Genomic DNA, 26,058 nt, shown 5'->3' with positions numbered 1-26,058 from the left:
TACCCAAATTCGGGGAGTTTGGAGAGACGTATGGGGTCTGAAAAAAAATCCTTGCCCGTAATCGGCACTACCGCGTCCTCACTAGAAGGTTTATCTTTCTAAAGAGAGTCGGGTGGGGCCTGGAAAGGAATTAAGAAGAGTGTGGAAAGTGCGAGTGCGGAAGCTCCGGACGCGAGGGGCGGGGCGTGTGCGGGACAAAGGGAAGCGAGGCCGGAGCTGCGGGCGCTTTTTCTGCCCGCGGGTGAGTGTTTCCGACTGGGCCCGACTGGGTCGGGAGGGTAGCGAGGCGTGGCGTCCCGGCTTGGACGGACCCCGAGTTCCCCGGGGTTGCTGTGGTTCGGGCTCGGCCGCCGGGCCAGAGCCGGGGACCGGTTGCGGCCTCTCTGAGGCCTAGCGGAGCGAGGGTGGGGAGGGAGTCCCATCTGGGGCTTCTCCTTGGCAGCCAGAGGTGCCCCGTCCACTAACCCCGCGAGATTGCTCAGAGCACTTCTGCATACCCCTCTTTAGTAGAGTTACTGGTAAAGTGCATCCTTCTCAGCAAACCTAAAGGAAACGACCTCCGAGGAAGCCCCGGGGTACAAGCCAAGCCCCTGGTCCTCCCCCCCCCCCCCCCCACCCCCGGAAGGTGGTTTCCCCGTGGTTCAGGCAGCGACTCACGGTGTGGCTTAGGGTGCAGAGCGAAAGCTCGGAACAGTTTGGCCTGGGTTTGAAACCCCACTCTGGCACTTCCTGGCTGTGTGTCTTTAGACAAGTTACTTAAACTCGCCGAGACTCCCTTTTTTACTCTGTAAAATGGAAATCGCAGTACATTTCTTGTTGGTAGCTGTGACTATTAAACCAGATGGTATAAGTAATAAGTCCGTCCCGTATAATGTGTTCAACAAATACTTCTCCACGATTCGATGCCAGGCACCGGGGATGGATCCGGTGGTGGACAGATGTTAACAAGCTCACTCTTACTCTTAGAATTTATAGTATAGCAAAGGAGATCAGTAATTTTAAAGTATTAACAATAAAGTGTGATGTACCAGGGAACTTGTAAATGTTATTGTCAGGGCTCCCCACAGCAAGGCCTACTGAATGTTGACAGCCTACCTGAATGTGAGAAGGCAGGAAATCTGCACCAGATTCAGCTAGTTTTGTGCCTGTTCCTTAAGGAGAGAGGGGGAGACCCAGGTTGGGCCATTGAAAAAAATAAACTGTTTGCATAACAGGCTTCTTATTCCTAATGCTCCAGAAATTCCTTCAAAATGCAGAATTGAAGCAAAAAAAAAATCATATTTGTTTCTCATAATATTGGATGAAAGTGCTCCAGTAATCATAGAAGTTACTTCCTTTTTTCTAAAAATCAATGTTTTTCTCTTTGTACGCACTGTGTGTGATGTATATTGATCTAGGGAACAAGCTCACGTGTCTGGTCGAGTCGTGAGCTAGTAATACTAAGACAGAATGTATTAAGAATTGAGCTAGGTACTGGGACTGCAGTAATGACTTAGATGGTCCCTGTTCCCAAGCAGCTCTCAATCTACTCATATTAACAGGTATAATACGATGCTATGTAAATTGGATGGGAGTATAGATGAGGAAGCAATTAATTCTGCACGGCTAATTTGTCAAGAACGCTCCACGGAGATGTTGTGTTTTGAAATGGGCTGAGAAGAGTTAATAAGAGTTTCAGGTAGACTCTCAAAATTGTTTCCCAGCAGTCATAAAGAGAATGTAAAGGTCATTATCACACCAGTTATCTTTTGCACTGCCTCCTGGAATAAAATGCTGCTCCATTTTCATAGAAGTTGTTATCCTAAAAGGAAGGTAGCGATGTGGCTAATCAGGGAGCTGTCTGTATCTGGTAGGCCTTGTTGCGGTAGGCCCTGATAACATATCACATTCTATTGTCATGTTTTTATCAATCTGATTAAATGGCATCAGCAAAATGTTTGCCATACAAGAGGTGGCTCAGTATCATAAAAACAAAACAAAGAATAAAACCTTGCAAGTACAAGTCTAATATTACTTTAATATCCCCAGCAATTTGTTTCAGTTGTTTTATTTTGATCAACCAAATGACCTAAAGAACTAGTAAACTTTTTAAAAGGCTTGATTACTAGAACATAATGTAATTTTACTAAGAAATACCAAGTAAACCACCCTATTCTTTAGGAGAACATTCTTTTATGCTTGCTGAGTTTTGATTATCTTTTTTTTTCTTTTTTTTTTTCTTTTTTTTATTTTAGTGTCTCAGATTCATTCTTAAGGAACTGAGAACTTAATCTTCCAAAATGTCAAGTAAGTTTCATTTTTTATATTTATCAATCTATATTAATAAGAGACTAATGCCCTAGCAAGTGGGGATTCCAAAATACTCTCATTTTTTTTCTTCAAAACAGGACCATTGGTAGTTTTGTTGCATAGTATTATATCTCAGTTGTTTACAAGAAGTTATTTATTTTCTTTCAAACAGAAAGACCATCTTATGCCCCACCTCCCACCCCAGCTCCTGCAACAGTAAGTTTTAATTTTCTTGTTAATGTAATAGCCAAGTCTGGCCTTGATACAAAAACCCAGATGTCTTCCAGTGACAGTCACTCAGTCATCACAGCAACAGGATGAAAAATTCAGCTAAAAAACAGCGCTTCCTGCTAAATAAAATAACTCTGCATCTTACCTTGAACCAACCCCAACATTTAAAGCAACATACTCCTGAAATGCCAACCTCTTATGCTCAGTTCTTTTTTTTAATTGGGAATAAGTGACAAGTTTAACATTTCTTTCTTGTTAATCTCTATTAAGAGTCTGGAAAGTTAATAAGGAACAAATGCTGGTTCTGGCATTTATTATTATTAAACCTAACCTTCAACTGGTTACATTTTTCTCTCCTTGTCTATATATAATTTTCATGTTAAATCAAACCTTAAAGCTTCCAGTTCTATAGTAACACTTATTGTAAATCTTTATTTTTCAAGCTGTTCAAGTGAGGATTTCATTATCTGTGGGTCAGATCCTGCTATTGAATTTTACTGCATAAATAATATTTTATTGGTTTCAAAATAACAATAATAATAATGTTTTATTTGTTTCAGAAGTTTTAAGTTTCAAAGTGTCTAAATAATAGTTGTGAACTAGTTTTTCACCTAGCAAGCTCTGGCCCAGCTTGGTCAGCATGTAAAATAATTATCTAATCCACAAACAGATTTAACAGTAACTGTTCAGGCCTTGCTGAAATGGATTCCTTGTTTTTTTATTTAAAAACAGAAAACAAAACACTGTTAACATTGACCATATCCTACAAAAGAAGTTCTTTAACTAAAGCTTTTAGCCCTCCTACCATACCCCCTACCCCTAAACTTCTGGCTAGCTTACTAATTAGGGTCCTTGTGTAATTTTGTTTTTTCTACTAGATAACAACTTTTATTTACTAACCCTAGATGTATGTTTTAGTTACGTGTATCAGCAATTTGATTAAACTTAATAAGATGCTTTTAAAAAGAGATACTGTATCACATGTTCTCAGCTCAATTTGTATAACATACAGTCTTTATAAAGTTACTTCCAGTAGATCTTAAAGTCCTGTGTTTGGTTTGTTTTCTTTCTTAAATCAAAGAACATTTCTTATGACCATCTCCTTGGCACTCTGCTGGTGGCTATACAGGTGGAGTTGAACAGTTGAGATTTCTGACCTCAAAGAGCTAACTATGTACTTCATTTTTGGAAATGGTATAATTGTAACCTTTTAGTTTCAATTTTTTTTCCTAAGCTCCCTTCCTTAATTTTCTTACATTATTGCCTCATAATGTTGAACAGTGATTCTCATTGTTTATGCAACCTTTGAAGATGTCACTTTGTTGCAAATGCTACCTCTGACAGTGTATAAGATCTTGAAGACAAACTTGATTTTTTCGAGATAATAAAAATAGCTCAAAAACCAACCCTATGGCTTCTTAAATGTAGAAAGGGATATTTTTACCTTTGTTTAGTCATACTTCTGTACCATGATAATTTCACATTTACACATAAAATACAGAAGACTAGGGGTTAGGACATCCAGCAGAATGGATATTAAATGAGTTATCCTCCTTCCTTTTTTTTTTTTTTTTTCCATTACTTCTACCACCACCACCACCACCTCCACCATCACCACCACCTCCACCCACCACCACCCAAATGTACCACTCCAAGTAACATACACTTCTTTTGTGCCTTTGATACCTCATCTGTGTTTTTCCTACTTAAATATGCTTGATTTGCGTCTTCTATAACTACATAGACTAGAAACTGATCAGTGTTCTCTTCTAAAGAATATCAAATGTATTATCTGCTTGAATGTCTTTCGGACACTAAGGATATGTGCAATGGCATGTTTTAGAAAGTTGTGTTTATAACAACTATAGCTTAGTTGGGATGCATTATACTGTTCAGCACTGATATGGTTAATTGCATGTTAAAGTGAAATTACTGTCACTTGTTTTGACTGAGTTTTATTAGGTAAAATACCCTTCTTTGGGTCTCTCTTTGCTACATCCTTTTTATGCATTATACCTTGATTCTCATGAACATTGGATGTCATTTTATTAACCACGAAGGGCACTGCTATGTAAGAGCCCATTTGTGATCACATCAACACACAGTTTACAAAAGCTAACAATTCTGTTGCTGCAATAAGCAGTTGTGATTTGAAAGAGCTAGAGCTGTTAGGAAACTAGATGAGAAAGGAAAGTTCAAGTCTATCTACCAGAAAAGTAGTTCACATTAAAACTAAATGCAGGAATTGTCCATGATTGACCTTTGGAAGATGGATCAAAGAAGAGATGGAAGAGAAGGCCTATAACAAAATGACTGGGTTCAAAAGATCAGACAGTACCCCCAAAATGAAGTCCATGCACTTCTTACAAGTCTTTGTTTTGAAATCATGTATGTGACATCCATTGAATCTCACATATGTTCCTTTCTATTGACAACTTCTGGCTTCCTGATTTGAACTTCTTCTTACTTCTTGCACTATATAAAATGACTTAAAGCTGTCTTTGAAAGCGACCCATTTCTTGGTTTTGTTTTTGGTAGATAAACACATTGGCGGCATTCATATAACTGTCAAACAAATCATGTTTTGTTTTGCATGTAAAGTGTTTTCAGACTTGTAGTTTATCACATTTCAAGCTTTCTTATCTCAGACATTAATCACCAAGTTGTATCATACTATTGACCATAGAGGAATCCTGAATGTTTGAGACACTTCAGTGCATTGCTTATTCCGAAAGACAAGCACACACATTCACACTCACACAAACATCACTGGCCCCTGCAAAGAGACAGAAAGGAAGAAAAAAAAAAAAAAAACCACTTGCAGACTGGTTTTTCAATGAAAAAAAAAAGAACAATTACAACACATCATTGCTTGTTTAAATTCAGGTTGCTTTTGCATGCCATATGCAGATCATTTTTCATTTCTGTGTTTTCCTCGTTTGAGCTCATTTCTCATTCGTGTTTTTGTCTCATTTGTTTCCATCAGCAAATGCCCAGCACACCAGGGTTTGTGGGATACAATCCATACAGTCATCTCGCCTACAACAACTACAGGCTGGGAGGGAACCCGGGCACCAACAGCCGGGTCACGGTAGGAGAATCAACTATTACAGCATCCGGCAAACAACTGGAATTGACCAGAAATGCCTTCAGAGTTAGGGCCTTTTGAATCATCAGCACAGCCACTGGAAAAAAAAAATTTTTTTTTACCTGGCTATTAGACTATTTTAAATATTCATTGTACAATCTTACATGAAAAACAACAACAAAAAAGAATAGTGAGATCTGGATATGTATATAGAAGAAAAGAAAAATTGATTCTGTTTGGTGGTTGGTAGAGATACAGCCTTGGGCACCTAACGTTTATACGATATGTAGACAAACCTTGAATTTCCTGTGGTTAAGATGCCCTTTTTTGATGAAGAGCATCTTTCATTTAAAGTAACTGGCATTGGGCTCAAACCTAGTTTCTTAATAAAGGCTGGGTTTGTAGACCTGGCTTTTTTTTGACTCCCCTACCGGTTTGAATTGCTGCACATAATTATTTGTCTTTTGGATTTAACAGTTGACCTTCTGAGATTCATTTCTTTCCAGTTTAAAAAAAAAATTTTTTTAATGTCACTTCAAAGAATTGCAGAACAAAAATGGGATGGAATTAATTTGAATTACCAGACTATAAATATCTACAGCTGGAAATGCATTTATAATCCATAAAGGATGAAGGTAAAGGATGTAATTTCTGAAACTTAGGCTGTTTCATTTAAATGATCAGCCTAAAATACCAAAATTGGATGATGTACTCCAGACTTTATTTTACAATCATCTTAAATTCCATTTAAGGAAGTTTGGGACAAATAACTGTAAAAATGACTTACCAAAAATAAATAATAAATCCAAAAGTCAAATACCTACATACATTGGAGTATGGTATTGGTGAGAATTTATACAACCCAGAATGGCTGTAAAGTTATTAATACAAGGTTTTGTTTGCTGTATTCATAAATAATTCAATTAGTGTGACTTCAAAAAAGCCCTCTCACCCTGTAGTCAAGCTAGTGCAGAAAGCTTGTAACTATCAAACTGTATGTCTATCTTGGTAAGCATATTGCTTAGCTGGATAGGTTTTGTTTGTCCAAATTTTTCATTGTTTCTGCATAATTTGTACTTCATAAGCATATCAAGTTTTATGTGCCATGCGTATTTCATGGTATCTGAAAAGAATTCTGATTAGGTGTGTGTATGTATGCATTGTGAGATGCATACAGTTTTTATGTGCACTGGTACTTGTTTTTCCCTGGCCTGAATGTGTTGTTTCACAAGTGTGACGGGTGGCAAAGTTACCAAATGATAACATTTAATTTAAACAAGAAGGAGAATCAATTTTGGATCATTCGTGTTAATACAGAAAATTATTCAATGGCAGTAAACAAAAGAATGATTACATTTTAATAGCTCTATACAGTCAGCTCTTGATTATCTATGTTAATGGAAAAGAAATGGTGGTAACTAATATTAGAATCATTTGTTTCAGTTTATGTAAGCGTTTTGTTCTTCATTTGGGTATATCTTTGGGACTCCTTTGTTAATACAGTGAGATCATTCGGTGGAGACTTAACTGGGAAAAGGAAAGTGTAGTTACTGTCTTGGGGCCTGAGCCAGTTACGTTTCTCCATATTCCTTCTTGGGGTGTTAGAAGCCAGCATTGGGGTTGGCACTAGCTTCGGGGTAATTTAGTATGGGAAGGTTGTCAGGCATGGAAAAGTTGGTGTCCTGGTTCTTTATGGTTGTTTTCTTTGTAGTGTTGTCCTCTCAGCACCAGACTGAAGTGTAATCAAAGTGCTCTGTAGACTTAAGCTGAGGGACCTAGAAAATGTGGAGGCTTGTAGCTTGTGTTAATCCCAGCCTCTTCAACTTTTAGTGACGTCTCAGGTCATTGAATCATCCTCTAGGAAAATTAATTGTATCTGAAGTTTTGCACTACTTTTATATATGTGTGTGTGTATGTTAACATAAGCTCGGTTAGGACTCAGTAGGTCTGATTCTGACCTTTGTAAAATGTTTTAAGATGACCCCAATTCTGTGGGGTGGGGGGTTGTTGAGAGGTTGTTGGTTTTGGTTTTTTGGCTCCTCTTTGGTATTATTGTTTGCAAATCACCTTCAGTCATTGGTTTGAAGAAATGATTCAGTGACACCGTATGAAGTAGCTTCCTGTAGAGTCTCCCAGAATGCCTGGCTTTCCTGATGACTCCGGTGCACTGGATTAGTTTTCAGACAGTCTAACACTTTACATAGCAAGTTGAAACTTTTTGGAGTGCTTATGGTAGGAGCTATGAGATGGAATGCGCTTCTAGTCAGTTTCTCAGCAGATGGTAATTGACATTCTCTTAAGCACAGGTGTGAAAACAGTTTGAGACAAAATGTTAAAACAGCTTGTTTCTGCGCTTTAATGGAGGTTCCATCCCAAAAGGAAAAGTAAGATCCTGCCAGAGAAACAGCTGAAAATTGAAAAGAAACAACAACAAAAACTCTTGAGTAGCCAAAATTTCAGAAAATCATGGGCTTTATTCATGGAAGATTCCCCAGAATCTTACTCTTCTTGTAAGCACAGTTTTAACCTGCATAGTTACTGGTTTTCCCCCAACTCATTGCCAGTTGGAAGCAGAAAATTGGAAAGAGGTACAATTGCTGCTCGAGGTAGGTTTCCTAATAGCAGCAAGGAAAGAAACAGCTAAAACGGAAACATGGTGTCCAAAAGCATGACCACCGGGCCACTTAATAAAGGGACCAACAGTTTTCCACCCCTCAACCCAGAGGATTATAACACAGCAGTGGTTCTAAGTGTGTGCAGTGCAAACTGCTTTTTGTTGTTGTTGTTAAAGCGTAGGGAGATGTTTGAGACGTTGTAGAAAGATGTCTGTTTGAGATGGTTAATAAATTAGGGATGTTTAATCATATAAACCGTTAATATCCTAAAAACCAGCTAGAATTTAACTTTGTTCTTACTGTTTTGGATTTGGTTTGGTTTGCACTTGTAAATTAACTAGTCAATGTAATGAAAATATGGCCTCTGCGTGTAGATGATTTGGGTACCTTCCTTTGGGAGAAAAGAACAGAAATAAGCAAATTCATTGTTACAAAATGCAGTTCTTTGAAAAATATCAAAGATCAAATATTACTATAATATGTTTTCAAACTGTTTTAATTCAACATATTAAAGCATAGACATTTTAGAATTCTCTACCTCTCTTTTAAAAAAATTGTTAACAGTGGTATCCCTTTTGGTTACTGGCATAATTCCAACTTTATTTGTAACTCACTTCATGGAATTCTGGTGGTTTGTGTTGGATATAAGTTGGAAATACTTTCTAATAACTTCATGGATGAAGAATCAGACTTTTCTGTTTCTTGTTCTGAATCCGTTAAGACATAAGGTTAGCTTGCAGAAATCCTCTTCCACCTCCCCTCAAAGAACTGAGACAGATCTCCTCTTTCTGGCTCTTCCTACCGCCACTGTTGAGTTTCCATCCTCCACGGCTCATCTCACCCCATTGCCCACTGCTGGCTGAAAACAGGATCTGTCTACATAGGCATCAGCATGGGGTGTGGTAAGAATATATGGGAGGAGTAGACAGAGGAATTACTGCTTCAAAGGTGAAATATTTTCACATAAGAAAGAACAGTTATTGACAAATACATAGAGGTAGAGGAAGACCCCCCTTATAGGAAGAGGCAGCACTGTTGTTTGAAAGCAGTGAAATGGACACAGACATGCTATTCCCTGAGCCCTTGGATGGAAAATGAGGTTACGGTTAGGGTCTCAGCCCAGAATGGAGGAGCTTCCCTCCGGTTTTATCACAACAGCAACATAAGGGCAAGGGAACAGAGTTAGTTTTCTTATAAGGGTTTGCTGATTCCTGTCTTTGAATAATTAGAGTGAAGCCAGCACTTCTTCCCCCAGCCTGGCAAGGAGAATCAGTTATCAGGAGTCTCCCAGAAATCTGGGGAAAGCAAATACGATTCAGCCGTGATTTGGTTCGAGGTCCTTGATCACATGCAGCCATGTGTGTAGAGGTGAGATGAAGTTCAGGAGTAGGCACTCCTGGTGGGGGAGATGTTTGGGGTGCTCACTAAAGCTGTCTGGTGGCTCGAGTTAACCCATAGAAAGAACCAGCTTCTCATCTTTCTCTTCCTTTCTTTTTTTTTCTTTCTCTAGCCCACTTTTTTCTTTACCTTTTTAAAAGCTGCTTTTCAGTCTCCTCCTTTTTTCTGTTTTCCTTTTCCTTTCCCTCTATGTCTTCCCCACAAAACCAGCATTTTTTAAATTAAATGGAGTTCCTTGACATAAGGCCTCAAAAATAACTTCATCAGGCCCTGTTTCTGTCACTTCTCTGTTTCTGGTAAATGTGTTTGCTCCTACAGTGATTCAGATTAAGGGCGAAAAACGACAGGACTTCAAATCACACTTCCTGAACTCCTTTATTTAAAAAAAACCACTAGCTATGGGCACAGAACTCTAACAAAAATAAAATCTCTAGTCAGAATAAAGGTGATAAGAAGGTTTTTCATTTTTGAACCTAGGAAGTAGGTCTTATGGTGGTGGTTGTTGTTTATGTAGGGGTGTGTTCCTGAAACTGTACAGATAGTAAACAGTTTCCTGTAGGCAGTGTGAGGTATGGTAAGTGCTGAAGGGGTCCAGCTTCTGGTGAGATAATCAAGTGTTGACTGTATGTGTAACGGTAAATTAAGCTAAATAAAAGGATGCCAGGTAGTGTCCTAAATGTGGGACATCTGATATATAACCATATATTTCTGATGTATAGATTACTATGTAATACGTTATTTGTTCTTACAGCCAGGTTGTCAAAGCAGTGGCAATAAACTGCTAAGTAACATATTAAAAAATTATGTACTTAAAGTCATTTTCTTTATTTCCTTTTGATGTGAACATTTCTGAATTTGCAGTGATAGCTATTTTCAGTGGAGAAAATATAAGAATCTTGTATCCATGGACGAGTAGAAGAAAGGCGCATTAGAATTTTTTTAAGGGACTCTCTTTTCAGTTTGCTGGTGAATTTCTTGCAACTGAGTAATGAATCTATTTAACTCTTTTGTAGGCGTCCTCTGGTATTACGATTCCAAAACCCCCAAAGCCACCAGATAAGCCGCTGATGCCCTACATGAGGTACAGCAGAAAGGTAGGTGCCCAGGAGCCAGGAAGGAGTGAGGACTGCCGTCTTTGCTCTTTGCTCTACATCACATTTCACAGTGGCGTAGCCAGCCTTTTTGTGCATAGTCAGAGGAACAGATAAAGAATTACAGTTTTTAAAAAAATTAGTTCTGATTTCAGAATTCCAGAACTAAAATGCAATAAGAACAAGACTAAATAGTTAAAATACTTAAGACCTTAAGTTATGTAGCCAATATTATGTACTCTTTTGGAGAATATTTAATAACATGAGGAAAATGTTAAGTGAAAAAAAGGGATGCAAGACTACGTGTATTAGTATCTTGTTTTTATTAAAATAATAGCAACTGCATGTTAGTTTGAAGGGGGAAAAAACCTAGAAGACAGTGGTTACTTGGTGATGAACATACATTACTCTTAAAGTAACTAGTACAGCTGATAATATTTATTAAAGACAAGAGCATTTAGCTATTTTCACCACTATTTAGGAATTTAAAGTTTTTTTATCTTAATCATGTATGTATTTGACAATACGGTGAATTACATGATGCAAAGTGACCACATTCCTTCAAAATTCTCATGAATGTTTAGAAAAACATAGACTGTTATTGAGTGACTGCAGTGATTGGAGATTTCTGAGATCTGCCTTAAAGTAACCCAGTGGAGAACTTGGGATAATTGTTGCAGCAGGCTGCTGAGAACATAGGGAGTTGGTACTATTCCCTCTGCCTTTGCTGATAATGAAGGATTTCTATATTAAAAAGTTGTTATTAAAGGTCTGTATTTTTAGGCATCAGTCCTGAAATTTCAACTGTTTCCTTTTTAAGGTCTGGGACCAAGTAAAGGCTTCCAACCCTGACCTAAAGTTGTGGGAGATTGGCAAGATTATTGGTGGCATGTGGCGAGATCTCACTGATGAAGAAAAACAGGAATATTTAAACGAATACGAAGCAGAAAAGGTAGAATGGGGACTGTAGTGGGATGGGTGCAATGTAAAATCCATCCACATTTGCTTATTATGTATAAAAGAAACATAAGATCTAATCAGACAGCTGAGGCTTCGTCTGCCTGGGTGAGGTCACTTAATTCCTCTAGCCTTCAAGTTCCTTGTCTGTAAAAAGGAGATAATTATGATACCTTTTGATACTCAAATGAGATAATAAAAGTGTTCATTGTAATCTGCAAAACGTTAACTCTAAAACTGAAAAATACTTGAATTTCAGATAGAGTACAATGAATCTATGAAGGCCTATCATAATTCCCCCGCATACCTTGCTTACATAAATGCAAAAAGCCGTGCAGAAGCTGCTTTAGAGGAAGAAAGTCGACAGAGACAGTCTCGCATGGAGAAAGGAGAACCTTACATGAGCATTCAGCCTGCTGAAGATCCAGATGGTAAAAACAAAAAGTGGGGTTTTGTTTATGCTTTCTCTGAGAATTAAAATATGAGGAATCTCTTTAAGTCTTACTTCCTATTCTAAATGGAAAACAAAAGTGTCATTTCAGTATTTTGAACAGTTGTTTTGATTAAGATTTATATGTGAGTTTCCCACAAGGAAAAGAAGTACCCTTTTTAGTGCAGAAAATAGCAAAAACTATGTATTGTTTATTAGAATCTTTGTACTCAGAACACATGAAAGTTTTTTAGTGACAGAATATTGCCTCAGCTGCTATTAAAAAGCTAAATGCCTTCAAGTTATATTCTGCTCTCTTATTGGATCCCTAAATTGGCTGAATCAAAGTCTCCTATGGGAGAAAGTTAATGAGTGGGAAAGAGGCATTATGAACTTTCTATTCCAGTTAATTCAGAAAGCCAGCTGGAACTTAGAAATACAGCTCGTGATAACACTTACGAGGCTGCACACATCCACATTATAGCCACACGCACATCCAGCAGAGCTTCCTAATGGGCATTCCATGAAGAGTTTCCAGGTGTGGTTTTGCACCTCTGGTTCACTGCAGCCAAGTAGGGCCTGAAGTTGTAGGGAGCTTCAGAGCTAGGTACCTCTAGCTGTCAGTACACTCATCCACATAGCAAGCATGCTATAATATTTTCTCTGTGTGCTGCTATGATGTGGAAGAGGTTGGAAGGTCTAGCTACAAGAAAGAAAAACATCAAAATAATTTAAGATCTCATTTTAAAGTAGTAGTAACAAAGAAAGCTGAAAGAACTTTAAAGAGGATACCTTTAAGAAGCAATAATAACACCTAAAGACATGAATAAACTGATATACTTGAGAGAAAAACAAAAATGATTTTTTAAAAGAGTAGACTGAGATATTGATAAATATTCTCATAAATTCAAAATAAATATAGGGAGCAGAAACAGTACAGCATGTTAAGCAGGATCAGCAGTGCTAAAGACACAGTAGCATACGCAGGCTTTTAATTGCTCAGATTGGACAGCTAAGGCAAGACATACAGAGCTAAAAAACAGAAGAAGATCCAGTCTACAGGTATTGGAAGGATGGGGGTCAGTAATAAGTCAAAACAGAAGCTAGAAACATAGACACCGTAACGTAGACAGGAGTGACAGTTCTCACCAGGTGAGAGGTGACAGCATGAACACTGGGAAGGACTGAAGACACCCACTCAGGAACAGTCTTCAGAAGAGAATCCTTTTCTCTGTTTCTCAAGCTTCTGCCCACTGTGTTTTTCAAGTTTGAGATAGGATCTTATAGCTGCCAGTAAGAAAGGACAGGTCATAATTTAAGGTGCCAGGATAAGAATGACTTCAAACCTTGGACTTCATCCCTCAGAACTGAATAGAAAGAGGAAGACGTGGGAGGTGGAGATGTACATAAAACCAAGAGAAGGGCAGCGTGTCTGTGAGGTCAGCGGCTGCTGATTTCTTTAACAGAGAAGACTGTTGAACGACCTACAGGACATACGCAGTTATCTACATGAGACAGTGAAAGCTTTATTCTTCAGAGAGAATACTCATGAAGTTAAGTAAACACGTGGTGAGTTAGGAAATGTAAGCCACCCTCAAAAAAATTATAGACAACAAAGGTGCAAAGAAAGACAGGCCCAAGTTGCTAAGATTTTATTTCCCCTACCAGTGGTCAACATTGGGGACATGTAAATGAAAGAAAAAAACAACAAAGAATATAACCTAGATGGAGGTCGCACAGATGTACCACAGCTAATCTTAAGTATAAACATGAAAGACTCTTCCTTAAAGAGAAAAAAGCTCACAGTCTTTTCAATGGTATCTTTTATTCCAGTATTTCTAATTTCAGAAGTATATATCCTAAAGAAATTACTTGAGAGGAAACAAAAAGTAATTTGTACAACAGCTCACAGTGGTGTGGAACTACTTCAGTACCAAATAATGAGGTACTGAACTGTGACACCGCAGCACAATTTGGGCCTTTGTAGTAGAGTTTCCTAAGGTGTGGTCCCTCCCCTCTGATGGGACACTAAGGTTATTAGGTGGTTCAGGGAGGAACTTCTGTTTTTATATGTATTGCTTAAGAGGAAGCTCTTTTTTTTTTTTTTAAGTGAGTCAATTTAAATAAAAATATTAAGTCAATAATAGTACAGGTTGTTAGCAAATGTCAAAAACTGGTGGTGATAGAGCAAAGGTTGAGATTAAGGAAAGCTCGTGATCGCTATTAAATACACGCTTATACACCAGAGCCATAGTACATGTATGCGAACTTGAGTGGATGAAAACAACATGTAATACCTTCATGCGCTGATGACTAATGTATATATGTGTTCATAAAAATGAGAAGTGAAATTTAGAATTAAACATTTTTAAGGCCTTAGTGGTTTTTTAATCTCATAAAATGTATATGCCCATCTGGGAAACTGAATATTGTAGAGAGAATGTCTTCTCTGCAGTGGATGTTTTCACTACTTTAACATTAAAGTGCTACAATGACAAAGACCACTGCCCAGTTCCTGTGTATCATCCACTGTAAAAGCCTTAAGTTACCGCCCAGAGAGTGAAACATTTGGCAGAATCTCCGTCTTGCTCTCACATGTGGCCTTCACAGTGACTCCTAGCCCAGAGACACATGGTTATATCTCACTCGTGTTTCAGCCAGATCTTGTCAGATACACATCATCACTTAAAGAATTTGTGAGAAAAACCAATACCCTGTCCAGTGAGCACGTATCCTCCATAGGGTTTTTATCAAATGATGGCCCCGGCGCTTCCCTGATGCCCATCAAACCAGTGAGGGCCGTGGCTCCTCAGTAATTAAGTGTTGACATTGTTACACTCCCCTGATTGTGGTTATTGGTGGCCTGATTTCCAGATCATCATCTTTATTCCAGATTATGATGATGGCTTTTCAATGAAGCATACAGCCACCGCCCGTTTCCAGAGAAACCACCGCCTCATCAGTGAAATCCTTAGTGAGAGTGTGGTGCCAGACGTCCGGTCAGTCGTCACAACAGCTAGAATGCAGGTCCTCAAACGACAGGTCCAGTCCTTAATGGTTCATCAGGTAAAGTCCCAAAACATTTGTTCTAATAAAATGGGCCCATGCACAGGAGCCAGGTGACCTGATTCTATACCATGCTTCAGTGTACCTGCTAAATATTTATGTTCAGTCTGACCTGTTCCTGTTTCAGGGAAGAGGCTTGACAGAGTAGACCTTTCCCAGAGGTTTAATAAGTTTCTCATTAAAACTGTTACCTAGAGCCTTTTGATGGAAAGTAGATCTGTTAAGAATTTTGAGACATCTGTCAGCCATTACTGCTATATTAAATATGTGTTCCTGAAGAAACTGCTGAGTCCTGAAACTGTTCTTCAACGTATACTTACTAATCAGTCATTCTTCTATGCTGCATTTTACATTTTTTAAAATCTTAGCTAGACACATTATGTAATAAATAAAAATTCAAAACATTTGACAAACTGAGACTGTGTGGAGCACTAAAAAGTGAGACATTTTCGGTGTTTGAATTTGACATTTACTGTAGAGAAAACAATTCAGTAGTTAAACATCCTGATCACATGTTTTACAGAGAAAACTAGAAGCTGAACTTCTTCAAATAGAGGAGCGACACCAGGAAAAGAAGAGGAAATTCCTGGAAAGTACAGATTCATTTAACAACGAACTTAAACGGGTATCAATTTAATGTGTTAGCTGTACTTTTATCACTGTGTCTGTTACCTTTTCTTCTCGTTCTTTTTTCCAAAATAGTGTTTTTGTGGAATGTTGTTCACTTTGAAACAGGGTTAACTTGGCTATAACCGGTAAGAGCTCTGCTTTATAAAACAATTTACATTTTCTGGCAGAAATACAATAGATTAGAAATATGTAGTATACACATATGTACTAGGCCTTAGATTCTAGAACCCTCTGATGTTTTCATTTAAACTCTCAGGCAGTCATGAATTATTTTCACTTTATTGCAATTTACTCATCAGATGTCTTCATTAGTTGTAGTTCATAGTTGGCACTTTATATTAAAACAAGTAAGCCCAGTGTTCGGCAGCCTGAAACATGAAACGGAGGCTCTGTACGCGATGCAGTACTTTGAGCTCTACCTCACCAGCTGCTCTGTGATACCCTGTGGCTGCTAGAGCAAGGTTTCCTGTAGACACAGGCGTTTCAGAGAAGACCTAGAACCACATTTTTTTCTGCCATATATATGTCTTTAGTTCGTAGCCAAGAAAACTCACTTTAGAAATAACTTCTCTTGATTCAGAGATTGTAAGAAAAGCACAATCCTAAGAGAATTTTTCTGGTTTTTGTTTCCCGACTACTAGCTGTGTGGTCTGAAAGTAGAAGTGGATATGGAAAAAATCGCAGCTGAAATTGCTCAGGCCGAGGAGCAGGCTCGCAAAAGACAGGAGGAAAGGGAGAGGGAGGCAGCAGAGCAAGCTGAACGCAGCCAGAGCGGCATTGTCCCCGCGGACGAGCAGGCGGCCAGTAAGCCGGAAGAGAAGAAGGAGGACGAGAGCATTCCCATGGAGACAGGTAACCTGCCAGCCGACAGTGGTCGCGAATGTCCAGGGTTTTACAGCTGTCTTTAATTTGGCTTTTCCTTCCTCAGTGCTTTTCCGAAGTCACTCTGTTAGTCTTGCCTCTTGAGTTATTCTCCATGTGAGCTACCCATTTCTTTCCAGATCTTAATCTCTTACAGTGGATTCACTGAAAATACTGCTATTGGTACAAAACAGCAGTGGTGTGTTGTCTTTAGTCTTGCTGTTTGAGGTCTTGGTTATTTGTCCAGATTGAGTCATGTCATTCTCTGGCTGGGAATGTAAAGTGTAATGGTTTCATGGTTAAGGATGCTGGCCCAGGAGCCAGACAGACCCAGGTCTCACACTGCTTTGCCACTTGCTAGCACTATGACTTTGGGTAAGTTATTTAATCTCAGTTCCTCATTTCTAAGTGTTCTAGCACCTGCCTCCAAGAGTGAGTTCCAAAGGATAAATTTTTAAGAATGCCCATAAAGCCGTTATTATTGGATTTGACATGGTATTGGCACTCAGTATTTTAACCTTTACTGCTAAAATCGTTTAAACAAGATCATTCAAGATCAGTCGTCTGTGGTGTCCTAGAACAGGGTTGGGCAAATAAAACCTGCAGGCCAAATCCTGCCTGCCACCTGATTTAGTAAATAAAGTTGAACAGTTGCAACAGAAACGGCCTGACCCACAAAACCTCCAAGACTTACGCTCTAGCCTTCACAGGAAGTGTTGGTTGACCCCATCCTAGAAAAATCCTACTTCTGGGTCTAATGATTTTTCCTGATTAAAAGCATTCCTCAAAGCAAAAGATAACATGTAACGCTTATATGAAGTACTGATTAAGTCGATTATTGCATGAAATTTTGGGTTCACCCTACCTCCTGGCACTGTTTTGACCCTGCACCGGGCACTGTGTAATAAACAGGACTGAGCTGAAAGTACGGGAAACACAACCAAAGGTTCCTGGGGCCATCATTGCAAGAAATGGGAGGGACCATAGTCATACTTGGTGCTCAACTGACAGCTTCCCATTTGACACCTAGAAAGCATGAAATGGAATATAATGTTTTTTACCAGATATTTCTACAAAATTTAATTCAGCAGATTAACATTACAGATAGTCAGATTTTAAGTTTCATTATCTGAGCCTTTTTCTGTTTTGCGTGAACTTGTTTTTTATCTGAACAGATTTGGAGCATGAACACGTTTTGTGGTCAGAGCAAGAGCTTGAGAATTAGAGTATGGCTCTTTGCTCATCCTGCAACTAGAACACTCAGTTCTCTGCCTCCGTTTTGTCACCTGTGGAAGTAGAGCGTGCCTGCAGGTCTTTACTGAAGTTTTATTCTTTTAGCTTAAGGAAAAAACAACCGAAGAAAATTGTTTAAGACTATTAGAGTGAAAACCTCATGCTCTTAATTTCTCACGGAAAACAGCCCAGCATGACTTTTAACAGGGCACCTTAAACATCAGCCTAATGTCATTTCCACACCTGCTTCCTCCCTCATTAAATCCAGAGCACCTCACAACAGCATCATCCAGGAGAAACAAAATATGTCACTGTGTAATTATAAATTTCCTCCTGATGACATCTTTTATAAGTAAAGCAAAACAACTGAAATTGATTTTAATGTCTTCAAGATTTGATGTGTATTTTTATTATAGCACATCTAAATTTGGAAGCTATAATTTTCCATAGAAATGTTTGATCAGTATTTAGATTTCATAAATTTACTGTTAAAAAGTAGATTTTTTCTTTTTTCCCCAAATCCCAAATTGTTTGAAACATGCTCAGAGGTCCTCGGTCACACTAGCTCCTTTCAGGTGCCTAATAGCCAGATGTGGTGAGTGGCCACCTCGCCAGACAGCACAGCTCTAGACTGAGCATAAGTGAAAGAGTACGTTTTTCCCTGGAACTCACAGTGACAAATGTGTGATTACAGAGGAGACACACCTGGAGGAAACGACGGAAAGCCAGCAGAACGGTGAAGAGGGCACGTCTACTCCTGAGGACAAGGAGAGCGGGCAGGAGGGGGTGGACAGTATGGCGGAGGAAGGGACCAGTGACAGCAACACTGGCTCAGAGAGCAACAGCGCGACAGTGGAGGAGCCCCCGACGGACCCCGCGCCAGAAGATGAGAAGAAGGAATAGATGTTGCCTTGTTTTATGTGTTCTAAATACTTTTTTAAAATGAAAAAATGTTTTTTGAGTTTTAATGGCGTTATGTGGTTTGTGTATTAATATTTTTCTTGTCCATATCACACCACCAAAGGCTTTTGGACCATTTAGCATCATGAGCCCAATGGCACAGTCACCTTTCTTAAGCGGTTGTGAAGATGGTTCCTTTCTTTGGATCTTGTTTCTAACCGTCAACTGCTGAAAGCCGCACAGTTTAAATTAATTGAGAAGATGCCCACCTCTTTTAGAGAATTATCCTTTGATGCTGCAGAATCTGCTCTTACAAATGCCTTCCTACAGCTCACTTGGGTGCTTACCAAAGCCATAGCTTTAAACCTTCCCAGTCCCCATCAGCGCTCCCTGAAGGGCCCCCTCCCTGTTCACTTCCACGAAGAGTAGCTTCTTGAAAACATAATCGTGTGTGAGTATCTTGTTCACTTAACCCTTTTTATTTTCATTCAGTGTCAGATACCAAGAGTTGTGTTAAAGTGCTGAGAGTGTACCTTCAACTACACTTGGATTGTATTGATCCAGAAATAGTCTCTGTGGTTGGAGTAGGTACTGGCTTATGAAATAGTCCTTATAGTGAGCACGGCACACAAACGCTTATCTGTACTGCCTTTTGTTATAATTAATACTGGATATGTTCTGGTGAATTCATCCTTACTGTACAGGGAGGGGGGAAATTACTTGTTTTATCAAGTTTTCCAAAGACAAAATATATCACAAAGCTTAAGGAATTGAATATTCTTGCAATGGAGTATATAACTTCACCATGATTAGCCCATTCTAGAAGAGCAGCTGGGAATTAAGTTCATCCACTGGACGTTGTTTTACAGTAATCAAGACATTTAAAACCTCAAGGCTCAGGATCCCAGATCAGAGCCTACCTTTTTGATAAACTCTTAGTAAAAGTCTTAGAGACTAGAAGCAAGATAGTTTGTCACACGTATGTGTTCCAAAAACTAGAATAGATTTTTACTGAATAGTGGTATATCTGATGATATATGTTTCTTAAAGGTCCAAATGTAATAAAAAAAAGTGGAAAAATAAGTCTCAGTGTTTTTAATGCAGTAAATATTTTTATGCAAGACAAGCGTATAATTGTTATTATAATGTTATTATAATGTTGTGACAGTAAGGAGTGGCCACTCACAGCTCTTAAGAATTTGCATCTTCAGGTAAGGACCTGTCTCAGCCAACTGTGTAACTGGCTGCAGTATTAAGTTTACTCACAATATCGTGTTACGTATGGTCTCTTGACTCCAAAAGTAAAGGAAGTAAGTTTCTGCATTTACGTATGAGAAAAAATTTTTGCGTTGAAACAAATACAGCTAAATAAATAAAGGTTCCTGCTTACACGTAGATAACTTCTCTGTATGGGCAAGACTTAATGGATAATGAATTCACTGCTGCTGTGCTCGTGGCACATAATAACCATGACTCCACTCTGTTCAGCTTCCTGAGAGTGAGGGGGACAGAAAACGAAGTTGGATGGAAATCCCCCTCGATACCTGTTTTTCTGAAAAATATATGGAATCTTTCTCCTGTTTTCTGAATCAAAAGCTACTTGATCAGTTCTGGGTTGTGGGGTTAAGAACTTGAGCAATCTCATCCCCCACAAACTGGATCTCCTTTTTGGTACTTTATGTCAAAACTGGGCAGAGAAGCAGTTACATAATATGGGTGGGAAACTGACAAATCAAGATGCCAGGTTATTTACTCTGGTATTGAAGTCTCAAGAGGATGGAAGAGCTCTTTGCTAAGCTGGAAATGGCACTGGGAAAACCAGTGTATCTAGACCCAGCCTGCCCGTACAATGCTAGGGCAACTGGCCAGAGAAGGAATTAAGTCAGGTGGGATTTGACAGCTTTTAACTGCGGTGGGGAAAGGCTGAATTAAAATTCCTCCTTGTCAGGGCAATAATGTAGCAACCACCACCGTATGAGTTGTTTCCTAGTTTCTTTGATAATGTGGGATATAGTCAAGACCTTTGATTTTTTTTCCATATCCCCATAGGCAATGGGCAAGTCAAACTCAGCCTGTTTCAGCTAAAAAATAGATGGAACTATTTTCAGTCCCCTTCTCCATGTAGCTATGATTTTTAATGCATTTTTAGTATGAATGCATGAAGTTTGAGCGCTTAAATTTTTATTAATTTTTAACAAATGGGAGTTCCCAGTTTTCTTACAGGAGTTTCAAACATTCGTATCTTTCCCCATCTGTCAACAAGTGTGTCTTTTTAAGTGGCTTTCAGTACATGAAAATGATGTATTCTGTATAGCAGAGCTTTCAGGAAAAATTAATTAGGAGCTAGCTCATTTTAACATGATAATATGAACATCCTATGTAAACGATATAATACTTGATTCACTATATTTGAGAGAGAATCTGGAGTTTTAAATCTCTCGTTTTTCAATTTTGACCCTTCCCATTGAGATAACTGGTTTGGGATTTTAAACAATTAGTGCTGACAGTTTGAAACTCCTATTGCCTGCAGTTAAGTCGAAGCTTTGGTTTCTCGTGTGAACAGGCAATGAAGCTGGGATTATACAGTGTTAAATCCTCACTTCAGAAATCATTCCCCTCCACCCCCAAGCACTACCACACACAGTCTCCCCACCTTGTTTCAGCAAATGCAGGAATTTTATCTTCTTGCTTTTCACCGCTGGGCAAACGTTGCTGGAATGACAACAATTACCTTCTTAATGACTTGCACATCAGAGGGCTTAGTGTCTTTACCAATGAAAAATCCACTGCACAATAACAAGCTAAAAGGAACTCCAAGCTTTCTTAGAAGAAATCATGCTGGATTATCATGTGGTTTACGGTGATGTTTCTTTGATCAGTACAGTAGGGAAAATTCTTTTAGTCAAAAATGTCTACAGGTATTAGTAGTGATAAAACTATAAATATCTCAGTATTAGGTTGAACCATATGAAATTGCCAATGTCAGTTTTTATCTACAAGATGTCAGTTTCATCTGGTTCAGCCCAATAATTCTGCAGTTTATAGTCCAAGTGATAAACTCTTAATAGCCGTTCTCTGAGTGTGCAATGATGGAACTTTGGATTTTCCGGACTGACCAATGCACTTCCCTAATAATTCCTGCATATTATTAAACAAAACCCTGATGAAAATGCAAATCCCAAACTATCACGTATTTAACAGCATGATTTTTTTTAATGTATTGTGGCAAACAGTTAAACGAGCTGGTATATGGCTTATGTTCACGTGTTTTCCTATTTAGCACCAAAATTTCTTATTTTTTGCATATATACAAAAGGAAGAAGTGTTATGTAGGGAAGGGAAATTCCCAAATGATTTAATTGCTTTTCACATAGAACTGAGGCAATAATGCAGATAATGGCCCCTCTGGTGAGCCATTTGAAAGGCAGGAAAGGCCACCTCAGACTACTTGACATTCAGGACTGGCAAGGATGCTGGATCAGCCACCTCAAGCACCCATCAGTCCTTGGACAGCAAGCATTCCCCACATCCTCCAGGATTGTCACCGAAAATCAATGCCTCTGGTCTTGAGGAACCTATCCTCTCTTAAGACAGCTCATTCCTCCTTGAGTTAACGAGAAGTATTTTTTCTCCTTGAGCTAAAATCTGTCTTGCTGTAATCTCACCCTGCTGGTTCTGCTTCTACACCTTGAAGTCAAACAGAATAAATGTAACCTTCTTCCAAAGAAAGAACCTCCAAATATTTCAAGACAAGTATCGCTTGAGATCCTGCCACAGAACAGTTTCTTCCAATGTCTCTCCTGATGAACTGGGGATAAAGGACTATCGCTTTCTCCTTTTGTGGCCTAGACCACCAGGAAGTACAAATGTTTTCTCCAACAGGGTCTGATCCCAGTTCCTCTGGAATGTACTGCACTTAATCAAGAAACAGCATCTCTAGACCTCAGGAACCTCCTGTTTAAAATAAGGAGGGTTGTTCTGTGATGATCTCAAGGTCTTGTCCAGCACGAAAATTTTAAAACTGATAAATGTAAACTCTATAAAATGAAGGTTAATATTTTCATATGTAGCAAAATGGGGAGGAGGTAGATTCAATTCATCACACAGTACTTCTCAAAGCTCAGTCATCTGCATACCACTGCCACAATTTTGACCATTACTGGGTACCATCTGTACTATTATTACTTAATAGCTTTCTTTGAATCAACTCATTTATTCCCCTTGAATAGTTTATTTCAGAAGGAAACTTCATATCAGCATAAATGCAAAACCATTGTCTTTTGTCATAAAAAAGATATCTAAACATGGACATTTTATCGTTTGTGCTTAAATACATACTATTTTAAAGAACATCATTTAAAAGGTCTGCACACCATCTAAAATCATCTGAAGGATCCCACCACATAGCCTGGATAAAGCTCTTTGGGGTAGACTGCACTAACGGGAAGCTATTTTTCCTACTACTCGGAATTTTAGGAATGTTGTCTTCTCAGAAACTATCCCAGAGTCAACAGGGTGTATAACTCAAGGGTAAAGTCATGAAAGTGAATCCCATGATCAGCTAATAATAATAAAAACCACCATCTGTTGAGCATTTACTATCTACCCATGCACTTTTCATACTTTTGAATCTTATTTTCTAATTCCTGAAGTCAGTTTTAGAGTAGACCACTTTACCAATGAAATCTATGTTTATAACCTCGGGCTCAATCAACTCCTACAAATCATTCTTGGGGGAAAAAAAAATAGCCCCAGGCTGCAACACAAGGTACTAAATGGTACAGAAATTGAAGATTTGTCCTAGGGATTTCATCACCATGGACTAACAATCCAGAAGACTCAAGAGAATCTCCTTGGAGATCAGTGTTCTTATAATGGGAGAGGTGCATGTAAAAGTTATTCCCATTTGAGTCTTCACCTCCTTTCCCTCAGAACACCCGATCCACCAAAAGGAAAAGATATACACACATACACATGCAGATTTGAAATAAATGCATTACAAACTTTTCCATGATACATGTTATTGTACTGCACAGAGAACGGCCTTCGTGTCTGATAGGGTGTGTTATGTTTGCATTTTACCCTGTTGTGGTTTCCTGTCAATCTGTGAGCCTTGGGGAACCTTTTAGAAGACCTCCCTGGCTGAGCCTCAGAAATGTCAGTAAGTACCAGTATCAGATGGTTCTTAGGCAGTTACTCACTTTCTGAACTTTACCTGCCTCTTCCTGGGTGGGTGCTTTGGATAGGTCTCCGTCCTCCTCAGAAAGGAATCTGTCTCCTCAAAAGGGAGTGTGTCTATGACTCACAGACATAGAAAACAGACTTATGGTTATGGGGGGAGGGGAAGGAGGTAGGGAATGGGGATGGGAAGGGATAAATTGGGAGTTCAAGATTTGCAGATACTAACTACTATATATAAAACAGATAAACAAGTTTCTACTGTAGAGCACAGGGAACTATATTCAAGATCATGTAGTAAACTATAATGAAAATATAAAAAGGAATGTATATATGTATATGTATGATTGAAACATTATACTGTACACCAGAAATTGACATAACACTGTAAACTGACTACTGTATATATAGCACAGGGAAATATATCCAAGATCTTATGGTAGCTCACAGAGAAAAAAATGTGACAATGAACATATATATGTTCATGTATAACTGAAAAATTGTGCTCTACACTGGAATTTGACACAACATTGTAAAATGATTATAAATCAATAAAAAATGTTTAAAAAAATACACTTCAATTAAAAAAAAATACCATACATTACCTGGGATATTAGGTTTCAAGTCAAATGTCAGTCACAGTCTAGGTGGCCATTTTTCAAATTAATGGGGATGAGAATTTCCCCAGGGAGGCTGTGGGGCCCCACCCAAGCCTGCTGAATTAGAGTCTGCTCTAATTCAGGGCAGAACCTAGGAAGCTAGCACTTCAAAGTTTTGAGAACCATCAATTTGGCTTAATCCCCTCATTTTCCAAAAGGGGAAATTGAGGCCCAAGAGAAGCAAATGACTCATCAAAGATCCAACTGTCTCAGCGTCGGGACTAGAACTGTTCTCCATGGCTTCTCCTGGGGAGAGCAGCTCCTCAGGATGGTCAAAAAGTCATTGGAGCTCAGTTGGATGAAACTTGGCCAAGAGTTTGCCATCTTCAGCATGTGGTACTTTTTCATGTTTCCCATTATGCCGGTTTACTTAGACTGCAGGTGACTGCACCATTGGTCATGTTATCAGCACCAATGTCACCAGAAATCCAAAACCAGCTGTAACCAGTACCTGGGAACCGAGAGTTTAACACGCTCTCCAAAAGCAAGACTCCTGACATCCATCCTGTAAAGGATGAAATTAGCCACGGTAGAGAGGAGGTGGGGCGGGACAGCAAAGAACACAGCCCTTAGTGCCATTCTGGGTTCAAGTCCAGTTTTACCACTTCAGTTTTCTCATGCTCGCTTCGGCAGCACATATACCATTTCAGTTTTCTCATCTGCACAGTGAGGATGAAATCACTACAGTATCAATTTCCCAGGGTGGTTTTGAGGAGAAAATGACAGATTGTATGAAAAGTATTTTGCCCGATGTCTGGTACATAGTCAACACTCAATACAATTTAGCTGGTGGTGGGGTTGATGACGATGATAATTCAAGATAGAATCCCTGAGAAAATTTGGAAACATCCAAACCCAGTCGGTAAGTGTGTCTAAATACAAAGAAAGCCATAACTTAATCAACTGCTACATAATTCTAGCTGAAGAAATATTGGTTTAACAGAATAAGCAATATTGTTCAGCTTGAAGTTAAGAAAAAAGGAGCCGCTCAAATCGTGGTGAATGCCTACCAGGCACCAGGCTCAAAGCTAAGTATTTCGGGCACAATCACCTCATTGATTCCTGACAACAATCTAATGGGGGGATACTAGGAATATCATCCTTGTTTTAAGGATGGAGAAACTGAGGTTCAGAGAACTTACATAACTTGTCCAAGATCACACGGTTAATTTCTGAGGGAGACAGGATTCCCACCCAGATCCTGTCTGACTCCGTTTCCATGGGTGATAGTTCCAATTCCACCCGTGAGGTACAAACGCAGGTGACTGCCACCTGGCCGCCTCTCCTCTGCAGCTCTTTAAAAGCACCAACGCTTTCCTCCTGACCCTTCCAGGTCTTAAAATGATTTGGCGTTGGGGGGGTGGGGGGGAGGGCTGGGTTTTTTTTATTGAAGTATAGTCGGTTTACAATGTTGTGCCAATGTACAGCATAA

The 26,058-nt window shown here is 39.0% G+C and overlaps 1 protein-coding gene and 2 long non-coding RNA genes across 3 annotated transcripts in view; 1 reads left to right on the top strand and 2 right to left on the bottom strand.

Annotated features, from left to right (window-relative positions):
• Positions 1-13: 13 nt before the first annotated feature.
• SMARCE1 (SWI/SNF related, matrix associated, actin dependent regulator of chromatin, subfamily e, member 1) lies at positions 14-18,857 on the top strand. Its single transcript, XM_010991784.3, has 11 exons — positions 14-241; positions 2,235-2,286; positions 2,462-2,505; positions 5,507-5,611; positions 10,635-10,715; positions 11,533-11,664; positions 11,929-12,100; positions 14,993-15,165; positions 15,689-15,790; positions 16,437-16,647; positions 18,584-18,857. Exons 2-11 carry the CDS (start codon positions 2,280-2,282, stop codon positions 18,790-18,792), a joined length of 1,236 nt encoding a protein of 411 aa, XP_010990086.1. The 5' UTR covers positions 14-241; positions 2,235-2,279; the 3' UTR covers positions 18,793-18,857.
• LOC116157959 (uncharacterized) overlaps positions 12,279-26,058 on the bottom strand; it is a 29,928-nt gene continuing 16,148 nt past the window's right edge. The window contains exon 4 of the long non-coding RNA XR_010384676.1: positions 12,279-13,386. This is a non-coding gene — a long non-coding RNA (uncharacterized LOC116157959). The remainder of the gene's footprint in view (positions 13,387-26,058) is intronic.
• Positions 16,510-24,297, bottom strand: LOC135323270 (uncharacterized). The gene is made up of 3 exons (XR_010384680.1): positions 23,991-24,297; positions 21,443-21,501; positions 16,510-16,925 (listed from the first exon to the last, which is right to left on the bottom strand). It is a non-coding gene; the product is annotated as an uncharacterized LOC135323270 (long non-coding RNA).

This window comes from Camelus dromedarius, chromosome 16 (genome assembly GCF_036321535.1).
Source record: "Camelus dromedarius isolate mCamDro1 chromosome 16, mCamDro1.pat, whole genome shotgun sequence".
Taxonomy (NCBI): domain Eukaryota; kingdom Metazoa; phylum Chordata; class Mammalia; order Artiodactyla; family Camelidae; genus Camelus; species Camelus dromedarius.
Note: the sequence above shows the minus strand (reverse complement) of the source record. Positions and strands in the feature narration are given on the sequence as shown.